Source organism: Geotrypetes seraphini, chromosome 3 (assembly GCF_902459505.1).
Source record: "Geotrypetes seraphini chromosome 3, aGeoSer1.1, whole genome shotgun sequence".
Lineage (NCBI taxonomy): Eukaryota > Metazoa > Chordata > Amphibia > Gymnophiona > Dermophiidae > Geotrypetes > Geotrypetes seraphini.
Window position 1 is genome coordinate 178,348,741 of NC_047086.1, and position 12,067 is coordinate 178,360,807.

General features: G+C 41.1%; 1 protein-coding gene across 5 annotated transcripts in view; it reads right to left on the minus strand.

Annotated features, from left to right (window-relative positions):
* Positions 1-12,067, minus strand: part of WTAP (WT1 associated protein) — a 252,683-nt gene that overhangs the window by 120,895 nt on the left and 119,721 nt on the right. For 4 of the 5 annotated variants that reach the window (XR_004538971.1, XM_033939910.1, XM_033939908.1 and 1 more), the window contains one exon: positions 7,376-7,503. The exons of the other annotated variant lie outside the window; for it this stretch is intronic. Coding sequence is in view for 3 of the 4 variants with exons in the window: in XM_033939910.1 (XP_033795801.1) it covers positions 7,376-7,503 (128 nt within the window). In the remaining variant the exon portion in view is untranslated. The remainder of the gene's footprint in view (positions 1-7,375; positions 7,504-12,067) is intronic. 5 annotated transcript variants of the gene reach the window in all.

Here is a 12,067-nt window from a genome sequence, read left to right on the forward strand (position 1 = left end):
CTGCTTCATTTAAACTAAAAGCTTCAGATAATCATGGAAGATGGATAATGGTGGAAATGAATATGGGAAATACTACCATGACGTTAATCAATATATACGCCCCTAATTCGAACCAAAATGAATTCTTTAAAACTCTTCAACAACTGATCATACCACTGGCTACTTCAAATCTTATAGTAGCAGGGGACTTCAATGCTGTAATGGATCCTTTATTAGATAAAAACCCAGGTAGAGTTATGAAATCTATGGGACTAGATAATTTGATTCAATCTTGCGATTTAATAGATATATGGAGAATACTTCATTTTGATGGTCGGGAATTTTCTTTCTGTTCTCATGTTCACAATTCTTTTTCAAGAATAGATTATATCTTTACTTCAAAACATCTTGTACATCAAGTGACACAAGCAGCCATTGATCCAATTATTCTATCTGACCATGGTGGAGTGTGGATCAAAATTAAAACTACAGATCAAAATAATAACAGACCAATTTGGAAAATGGATAGTACATTGTTGGTTGACAAAAATTTTTGTGAAAATCTTCTAACAAAAATGAAAGAATTTTTTCAAATAAATGATAAAGATGATATTAACAGAGAAACTCTATGGGATGCCTTTAAGGCAACCATTAGAGGACAAATAATTTCTTATTCGGCTTTTCTAAAAAAACAAATTAAAAAACAATTTTTAATCTTAGAAAAAGAGATTAAAAATTTAGAATCAAAACTTATAGAAAAATGGGAATATTCTATTCAACAAGAATTATTAAAATTAAAAGGTAAATATAATGAAATCTCATCTAAGATGATTAGGAAAGATTTATTTTCTCAACAAACATTGTACTATGGTAATTCAAACAAATCAGGAAGAATATTGGCAAACTATCTTAAAGCGAAAAAAAGAAAAACAAAATTAATAGCAATAAAAGATGAAAATGGAAATACATATACACAAATTGAACCTATTTTAAAACAATTCTTAAAATTCTATAAATCTCTTTATTCTTCCGAAAATTATCTAAATAAAGAAAAAGATGGTTTTGAATTTTTAAAAATGTTAGAGGGTCCAAAAATTCCTGAACATATAAAACGAAGTTTGGAAGAACCAATATCACAAAAAGAAATAGGAACAGCTTTGAAGTCTCTTAGAGTTGGATCCGCTCCAGGTGGTGATGGATATACAGTGGAATTTTATAAAACATTTCAAAACTTTTTATTACCCTATTTATTAAATCTTTATCAATATCAACTCAATAAAGGTTGTATTAAAGGCACTATAGCAGAATCTTTGACTATTGTTTTGCCAAAGTCCAATAAAGATCCCACTTTGGTATCAAACTATAGACCAATATCTTTAATAAATGTAGATGGAAAATTATTAGCAAAAATACTTGCGCTAAGATTAGCTAAAGCTCTCCCCCATATAATAGGTATGCATCAAACAGGATTCGTTGCTCAAAGACATTCATCTCATAATACCAGATTAACATTCCATATGTTATATTTAACAAAGAAAATGAATGAACCTACTTTTGCAATTTCATTAGATGCAGAAAAGGCCTTTGATAGAGTAGAATGGCCTTTTATGTATCAAGCAATGGAATGGTTTGGTATAGGTCCTGGATTTATACAAATGATACAAACAATGTATAGCTCCCCTTCTGCTAGACTATATATTAATAATACGTTTTCAGAAAAATTTAATCTACAGAGAGGAGTTAGACAAGGATGTCCCTTATCCCCTTTGCTGTTTGATATTGTTTTAGAACCCTTAATATTAGCTATCAAACAAGCTAAGGAGATACAGGGTATACCTCATTCAGATAAAGAATATAAGATATCTGCTTACGCAGATGATTTATTACTATATCTGAAGAATCCAGAATCCACCATTCCACATCTACTTGAATTGATTGAGAAATTTGGAAATTTTTCAGGATATAAAATTAATTGGAATAAATCAGAAATTCTTCCACTAAATATACATTGTACAAAAGGTTTATTTGATACATTCCCTTTTGTTTGGAAGGAAGAATATATCAAATACCTTGGAATTTTGATAACAAAAACAGTAGATGAAACAATGAAAATTAATGAAAAATGCTTATTACAAAAAGTAATAGAAATGTGTGAGCAATGGAATCCTTTGCATTTATCTTGGTGGGGAAGAGTACAAACTGTAAAAATGATGATTTTACCGGTAGTATGTTACCAAATGGGGATGATACCAGTTTTCTTTCAAGATTCGTTTTATACAAAAATAAATAGGACTTTGACAAAATTTATATGGCTTAATAAAAAACCAAGAATTGCTCTAGCGTCATTACAAAAACCAATTAAAGAGGGAGGGGTAAATTTTCCCAACTTTTATAGGTATCATCAAGCCTATATCTTACGTCATGGTATGTATTGGATCCTCCCAGAACCCACAGATAATATTCCAGACTGGTTTTGGCTAGAATGGAGGCTTATGTTTCCATTACGTCTTAATCATGTAATTAGTATCAAAATGCCAAGGTTATACAAAGATCATAAAATATTTATGGATACCTGGAAAACTCTAAAATACATAAGTAATCTTACTCAAATTCCAATTAGTAAATCAACCAACCAAACTATATGGCTAAACCCCAAGATCAAAATTGGCGGTTTTAAAGTCATCTGGAAACATTGGATGATAGCAGGCATTCGCACTTTGGATGATGTAATTAAAAATGATAAATTGCTGGAGTTTTCACAATTGCAACAAAAATTTGGTCTCAATAAAACACAATATTTTAAATGGTTGCAATTGAAGCAATCTATTCAGAAAGGGTTCCCTGAATGGAAAGATCTCGCTAAATATCACAGTTTGGAATTCTTATGTTTCCAGATGGACTCAATAGGTCACAAAGCCGCACAGTGGTATAAATTAATATCCGGATATATAAATAAAAAACCAAAAAATGGTCTTAGAGACATTTGGAGCATTGAGATAAAACACCAAATTAGTGCATCTCAATGGCCACGACTTTGGTCTTGGAGGCTAAAATGTACGGTGTCAGCATCTATGAGACAAACTTGGTTTTTTCTTCTTCATAGAGCTTTTTGGACCCCTACTCGTTTACAAAAAATAGATAGTTCAAGATCTAATAGATGCTGGCACTGTCATATTGAAATTGGGACATTAGATCATCTTTTATTCTTTTGTCCATTTATCCTATCATTCTGGAAATCAATTTGGCCCCAAATTAACAGAATGTTAGAAAATCCAGTAGCCTTGACATATGATACTATATTATTTGGAACAACTATGAGAGCAAAAAGCCAAATTTCATCCAGTAATAACAAACTTTTATTTATTTTAACTGGAATTGCAATACAACAAATTACATTCAATTGGAAACAACATGATAGATTGAACTATATGTTCTGGTGGAATTCGGTATGCCACATATATAAAATGGAACTCGCTATTGCAACACACAAAGGATACATGAATAAATTTAAAAAAATATGGGGACCATTAACCGATTTTTGTAAAGAAGGATAATTTTTCCCATAAATAACACTGGAAACATCTGAAGACCGTTAACATGATTTCTCTAATGAACTTTTCCCATGATAAGATAATTGTTAAGAGGGAAATGGGGTGGGTTTTTCAATTTTGATTATTACATACTAAATTAATATTTAAAAAATGTACAATAAAATTGATTTATGTATTATTGGTTGGGAAGGAGGGTGGGACAGGGGATTATTATATTAATGTTATACTTGATATTAATATATGAGTTAGTCAAGTGTGTATTTAAGTTTCTATTGAGTTTATTTGTAACACTTGTTGTAACACAAAAAATGAATAAAGATTTAAAACGAATGAAATTACCATGCAAATCCATCTGGCAATCAAAGCCTAGGAATCTGGCCTCATCTTGTGTGGCTGGTCAACACAAAAAGGTGACCACAAAATCTGGAATCATTAGTCTTATAGATTAGTAGGGCTCTACGCACATCCATCCTCTGCAAAATCTTGTACTGCTTTGCCAAAACCATAGGGTGGAAGGAAGGCAAAACAAATCTTCTGATTGGCATGGAAAGCAGAAACTACCTTTGGAAGGAAAAAAGGAACTGTCCGCAGAGAAATGCCCGACTTCACGAATTGGAGGAAGGATTCTCTACAGGAGACGGTCTGCAACTCAAGATCCGTCTCACCGAAACTATGGCAACCAGAAACACAGTCTTCATTGTAAAATCCAATAAGGAACTCGACTGATGGAGATCTTCTGGCTGCTTGTCGGACAGACTCCGACCACAGACTCCCACCTCCAAAAATTCATACACAGGGGATTCTTTCTCGGGGGCCACATAGCCTGTGTTCAAGCCTTTGAGAATTTCAGCAGGTGAGTCAGCTCCCATGGACAGGAACCCCGAGCTTCTAAAGGACATCAAGTAGGCTGGCTCTAAAGGTACTTTGAAGAGATTGGCCTGGGAGCAGAGGTCTGCCCATGTGGGACTGCATCTTTTCCCTGGCAGAGTAAGCCCTGGAAGGGAATCTCAGAACACTGAATCCACAAAGAAATTTGAGAACAGAAAGGAAAAATACATAAAAAGCAGCAACGCAGATCAGAACACACCTTCTGAGTTTGCTTGAAAAACTGGAGAGGGAGCTGTTTTCCACTGTAGAAAGGGAGGAGTTCAAAATCTAAGAGATACCCTTTTACCAATTCACAAGTAATGGGATTCAACAGCTACAGTAGACTCCTGTGTATATATAATAGAAGGTTGATTTTATGAGTACCTGTATTATGTATACTGCACCGTGCCTTGAACTTAGCCAATGAAGCATGTAATTAAATGATGTAAATACAAACAAAACAACCAACCTTATCTTGGAGTTTTCTTTCAGCAGCTCTGTGTTTGGCATCTTTAGACCTTTGCTTCAAATTCACATTAACAAAAAACAACTTTATTCTTCATCCATTAATATTTAAGTCAGCAAAATTACTGTGAGTGGAAACAAATAGGCTCTATAACTTATTATGGAACTTCGTAAGGCTATTTTTGGAAACAGAGCCAATTTGAGGTTGCTATGACAAAGGGTTTGAAAACTTATTTAATCTACACCTCTGAGTTTCTTGTTCTTAATTTTTGAATATTCCTATGATTGTTATTTCATGCTGAAAGTGTGAAGTTATGTAGTGTAGATCAATATGATAAACTTCTATTTTAATACATTTTGAATTCTATTTTATAAGAAATTTGCAAGGAACTCGAATTGCCTTTATTGTCCCACAGTATTGTTAATACTTTTTAACATATCTGAATGTGTTTGTACATATACTTTACAATTATTAAGTTTCTTTGTATTTTAAAAATTTAACAGAATTTTGTTTTTCTTCTTTATTTTGTATTTTAACAGGCTCCAAACCCTGAAGATTAGGAAGACAGACTCCAGGAGAGGGCAACCTATATACACAGAACACTGCATGAGTGTCAGTACTCTCTGTTGTGGGCTACAAATAGAGAATGACGTGTGGACAGGTAACTGCAGCTAATGGCAGGGCAGGGACAAACTTTGCCCCCTTTTCATTCTCTAAAAACTTGAGACAAGTATCAATATGTTAAAACATAACACATGGAAACTAAATTCAATGATTAAAAAAACTGCAGAAGCTGCTTTTGGATTTAAATGAACGACAGTTAAATGACATCATTTGCATCTTATCTGTCTTTGATGTGGCAACAAGAGTCTTGTCTGCTGATCAGACTCCTACCATCTGCAATGTCCTTCTATCATGTGCCCAGCTGCTCAAGCATCTTATTATTACTGCAACAGATTCATCCATCAAGGAACATTTCCAACATTTAAGACACTTATTTTCCTATTCATCCACTACACAGTTTAGGTTCTCTTCTATACCCATGTCTGAAAGACAATACAATTACCTTCCCAGATGATGTAAAAACATAAGCAACTGAATCATTGGGAAGTTGTACCAAAACCAGATCGAAATGGAAGGTTCTATTTTTGATTTATATGAAGTTGTACAGAATATTGTCTTTTTTATACTTCAATAAACTGAGGTACCACTGTATATACATAACAATATAAACACCACATGGTATTAACACCACATAATGGTTAACCACAAAATTTAAATACACAAAGCACACTGTATGCTTTTCAACATTCATTCTTACCAGAAAACAGATAACCCCATGCAAATGCAGGACCAAAAACTAAAAGTACTAATATTTACAAACAAACCCTAAGATGCAAGACTCTGCAAGCAGTACAACCCCAGATGAAAAGAAACAAATGCATTTCTTCATGAACAGACAGCAGATGTAAATAAATCACTAAATAAAATAAAAGCATTCCCCTTACTGTTGTTGTCTCTCTCCCTCCATGCTTGCCTTGCCTTCTGGCCTGCCCCACGGTGTTATCTTTGGGCCGGTCCATGGTGTGATCAACGCGGCGTCTTCAGGCCGGCTCCCCGAGTACTGCATTGCACAAAGCTGTGGGCAGTGGCTCCTCGTGCGCGTCCCGTGCCTCATCTGGAAGCCTTCCCTTTGACGTCAGAGAGAAGGCTTCCGGTTCAGGTGCAGGACGCGCATCAGAGCCTTTTCCCACGGCTTTGTGCACTGCAGCACTCGGAGCCAGCCCGAAGATGCCGCTTTGATCACACCATGGACCGGCAGCTGAAGAACACTGTCTTCTGCCCAATGGACATGCCGGCCCTGTGGACCAACAGAAAATTTCTGCCCAGCGGTTGAAGAACACTATTCTAGAGGGTCATATAAAAGACTTTTCAATTCTAAATATGCTTCTAGAAAAATTCTATAGGACATGAGCCTATATACCCATATGATTTTCCTGCAACGTATATAGAAATGGTTTATGAACAGATCATTGAATGTTAACTTATTAACTGCATTAATTGGCAAGTGCTATTGATTTAACATTTGCTTACTGATAGTCAGAATTGGCTGTGTTAAACTTTGAGAAATACCAGCATGTTAAGTCAAATGAGTTGGGGGAAGGACAATGTTAATTATTTCATATATTGCAATGACCAAATTTAACAGACAACTTTCTACAAATAACAATTCTAACCAGTTATTTGTGGTTATTCACCACAGGTTCGGATAACATGGAAATTGGTGCTCTTCATACACTGCAGCCAACACCAATAGTGTTTGAAGCATTTTCCCTATTTTGCCAAATTTTGATTACAAAAAGTTTCAGATTATTTATTTTAAATACTATAAAAGCCAAGAGTACTACAAATAAATGTTATGAAGCCTCAAATTCATATCATAGCACACAGAAACTCAAAATACAGGTAGTACTTCAAAGTGGCTTAAGAGCTTAGTGCTCTTAATACATACCGTACACTCTTGCATCTCCTGCTCTTTTGTTGCCAGTCTCATTACCAGGATGTTTTCCCTTCGGGCCGATTCTTGCTGTTGTTGCTTTAGCTTCTCTTCTGACTCTCTTAATCCAGTCACATCATTAGCTGGTAAGAAAAGGTGAAAAGTACAGAGAGTCCAAAACATTTTTAAAATACACCAATCTTCTTAAACTATAGGAAAATATGGTTGCCTTATATCTAGAAAGGGGTCAGAAATGCTAATTAAAATAATGAAACTAAGCAAACCTGATCTGTTACAAAATTTTAATTGTCTGCTTTGGTAAAACACTGCTGCAGTTTGATCTAGTAAACATGTTCCCTCTGCTGGCAAGAAAGCACAGTTACTTACCGTAACAGGTGTTATCCAGGGACAGCAGGCAGATATTCTTAACGTATGGGTGACGTCACCGACGGAGCCCCGGTACGGACCTTTTTAACTAGAAAGTTCTAGTTGGCCGCACCGCGCATGCGCGAGTGCCTTCCCGCCCGACGGAGGAGTGCGTGGTCTCCAGTTAAGATAAGCCAGCTAAGAAGCCAACCCGGGGAGGTGGGTGGGTCGTAAGAATATCTGCCTGCTGTCCCTGGATAACACCTGTTACGGTAAGTAACTGTGCTTTATCCCAGGACAAGCAGGCAGCATATTCTTAACGTATGGGTGACCTCCAAGCTAACAGAGAGGGAGGAGGGGTGGTTGGCCATTAGGAAAATAAATTCTGTAACACAGATTGGCCAAAGTGTCCATCCCGTCTGGAGAAGGTATCCAGACAGTAGTGAGTAGTGAATGTGTGAACTGAAGACCAAGTGGCCGCCTTGCAGATTTCCTCAATAGGCGTGGAACGGAGGAAAGCCACAGAAGCAGCCATAGCTCTGACCCTGTAGGCCGTGACAGCTCCTTCCAGTGACAGGCCGGCCCGAGCATAACAGAACGCAATACAGGCAGCAAGCCAATTGGACAGCGTTCGTTTAGAGACAGGACGACCCAGACGGTTGGGATCGAAGGTCAGAAAAAGCTGAGGAGAGGAGCGGTGAGCCCTGGTACGTTCAAGGTAGTATGCAAGGGCACGCTTACAATCCAGCGTGTGTAACGCCTGTTCCCCAGGATGAGAATGGGGTTTTGGGAAGAAGACAGGCAGCACAATGGACTGGTTGAGGTGAAAGGCTGAAACCACCTTGGGGAGGAATTTAGGATGGGTACGCAGAACCACCTTGTCATGGTGAAAAACAGTGAACGGTGGATCGGCGACCAGTGCATGCAGCTCACTGACCCTCCTGGCAGAGGTGATGGCAATGAGGAAAAGCACCTTCCATGTGAGAAGTTTGAGCGAAGTAGTAGCAAGAGGCTCAAAGGGAGGCTTCATGAGGGCTGACAAAACCACATTGAGGTCCCAGACGACCGGAGGAGGCTGTAGAGGTGGTTTGATATTGAAGAGGCCTCTCATGAACCGGGAAACCAGAGGATGAGCCGTGAGAGGTTTTCCGAGGATAGGCTCATGAAAAGCAGTGATGGCACTGAGGTGGACTCTGATTGAGGTAGACTTGAGACCAGCATTGGACAGAGAGAGCAAATAGTCCAGTACGGTCTCTACCGCCAATGAGGTGGGATTGTGATGATGCAGGAGGCACCAAGAGGAAAACCGGGTCCACTTCTGATGGTAACATTGGAGTGTGGTGGGTTTCCTGGAGGCATCCAAAATGCGACGGACAGGCTGAGACAGGTTCTCTGGAGAGGTCAGCCCGAGAGAAACCAAGCTGTCAGGTGGAGGGAAGACAGATTGGGATGCAGTAGAGACTGATGCTGCTGTGTAAGCAGAGTAGGAAACACAGGAAGAGGAATGGGCTCCCTGGAGCTGAGCTGAAGCAGGAGGGAGAACCAGTGCTGTCGGGGCCACCGAGGGGCGATGAGAATCATGGTGGCCCTGTCCTTGCGGAGTTTGAACAAGGTCCGCAACATCAGAGGGAGTGGAGGAAAGGCATAGAGGAACCGATCCGTCCAGTCGAGCAGGAATGCATCCGGGGCCAGACGATGCGGAGAGAAGAGTCTGGAACAGAACTGGGGCAGCTGATGGTTGTGAGGAGCTGCAAATAGGTCCACCTGCGGGGTGCCCCAGCGAGCAAAGATGGAGTGGAGAGTGGGAGGGTCCAGGGTCCACTCGTGAGGTTGAAGGATGCGGCTGAGCTGGTCGGCCAGGGAGTTCTGTTCGCCCTGGATATAGACAGCCTTGAGGTAAAGATTGTGGGCCGTGGCCCAGGTCCAGATTCGGAGGGCCTCCTGACAAAGGAGACGAGATCCGGTGCCGCCTTGCTTGTTGATGTAGTACATGGCGACTTGGTTGTCTGTGCACAGGAGAAGAACCTGAGGGTAGAGGAGATGCTGGAAAGCCTTGAGAGCATAAAACATGGCTCTGAGCTCCAGGAAGTTGATGTGATGTTGACGCTCCTGAGGGGTCCAGAGTCCCTGGGTGCGGAGATCGCCCAAGTGAGCCCCCCATGCATAGGGGGAAGCATCCGTGGTTATGACCATGGAATGAGGGGGTAGATGAAAGAGAAGTCCCCTGGAAAGATTTGAGGAGCTCAACCACCATTGAAGAGATTGCTGAAGAGACGATGTCACAGAGATGGGATGAGAAAGAAGATTCGTGGTCTGTGACCATTGGTTGGCAAGGGTCCATTGAGGTATCCTGAGGTGGAGTCGCGCCAGAGGAAGCACATGGACTGTCGAGGCCATGTGGCCCAGAAGGACCATCATCTGCCGAGCAGGGATGGATGGATGGAGGAGCACCTGTCGACAAAGGTGAAGCAGGGTGCGGTGCCGGTCGGCAGGAAGGAACGCCCTCATCTGATTGGTATCGAGAACTGCTCCGATGAACTGGAGGCGTTGTGTGGGAAGCAGATGCGACTTGGGATAATTGATCTCGAATCCCAAGAGATGGAGGAAAGAGATGGTTTGATGAGTGGCTTGCAGCACAAGTGGAGATGTAGGTGCTTTCACCAACCAATCGTCCAAGTAGGGGAACACCTGTAGGTTGTGGGACCTGAGAAAAGCCGCTACCACAATCAGGCATTTGGTGAACACCCTGGGTGATGATGCGAGACCAAAGGGCAGTACCTTGTACTGATAGTGGTGAGTCTGTATCTGGAATCGAAGGTAGCAACGTGAAGCCTGATGGATTGGGATGTGAGTGTAGGCCTCCTTGAGGTCCAGGGAACATAGCCAGTCGTGTTGAGATAGAAGAGGATAAAGCGTGGCAAGGGAGAGCATTCTGAACTTTTCCTTGACCAAACACTTGTTGAGGTTCCTGAGGTCTAGGATGGGACGAAGATCTCCCGTTTTCTTGGGTACCAGGAAGTAGCGGGAGTAAAATCCCTGACCTCTTTGGTCTGGAGGAACTTCTTCGATGGCATTGAGGAGGAGGAGGGATTGGACCTCCCTGAGGAGGAGTGGCGTTTGGGAGGAGTGAGAAGCAGACTCTACGGGAGGATGGTCTACAGGAAGAGTCTGGAACCTTAGTGAGTATCCGTGACGGATGATGTTGAGAACCCACAGGTCTGATGTGATGGCCTCCCAGCGTTGGAGAAAGATGGTGAGGCGGCCTCCGATAGGTTGAGGAAGAGGCATCGACGGTTGGAGACTGGCTATGCCCTGGAGAAAGGAGTCAAAAGGGCTGAGGAGGTTTAGTCTGAGGGAGAGGCTTGGTCGCCTGGTGAGACTGAGAGCGAGCCTGAGTGTGCTGTTGTTGGCGAGGCCGACGGGATTGCTGTTGAGGAGGATTAAGCGGCCTAGCAGAGAAGCGACGTTGGTAAAAGGACTGAGGTCTGTATGGTCGCGCAGGTGGAGTCTTCTTTTTAGGCTTAATGAGGGTGTCCCATCTGGTCTCATGAGCCGAAAGTTTTTGTGTTGTGGTATCTAGAGACTCCCCAAAAAGTTCATCACCAAGGCAGGGCGCGTTGGCGAGACGGTCTTGGTGGTTCACATCAAGATCAGACACCCTCAGCCAGGCAAGGCGTCGCATGGCTACCGCCAGTGCAGAAGCTCGGGAAGTGAGCTCGAAGGAATCATAAATCGAGCGCACCATGAATTTTCTGAGCTGAAGGAGGGTGGAAATTTGTTGTTGAAATAGTGGAACCTTACGTTCAGGTACATATTTTTGTAAAGCAGAAAGTTGTTGGACCAGGTGTTTCATATAAAATGAAAAATGAAAGGTGTAGTTGTTGGCTCTGTTAGCCAGCATGGCATTCTGGTACAGGCGCTTTCCAAATTTGTCCTTTGTTTTCCCCTCTCTGCCAGGAGGGGTGGAGGCATAAACACTGGAACCCTGAGATTTTTTGAGAGTGGACTCTACGAGGAGGCTCTCATGGGGCAATTGGAGTTTATCAAATCCCGGAATAGGGATGACCCGGTATAAACTGTCCAGTTTTCTAGGGGCACCTGGAACAGTAAGGGGATTTTCCAAATTTTTATAAAATGTTTCCCGTAGGATATCATGTACGGGCAGTTTGAGAAATTCCTTGGGAGGTTGGTCGAAGTCCAAGGCTTCTAAAAAAGCCTGGGACTTCTTAGAGTCGGACTCAAGTGGTATGGAGAGAGCCGCGGACATCTCCCGAAGGAATTTCGTGAAGGAGGATTGCTCAGGCTTGGAAGTGGATTCAGCCATGGAGGGTTCCTCATCTG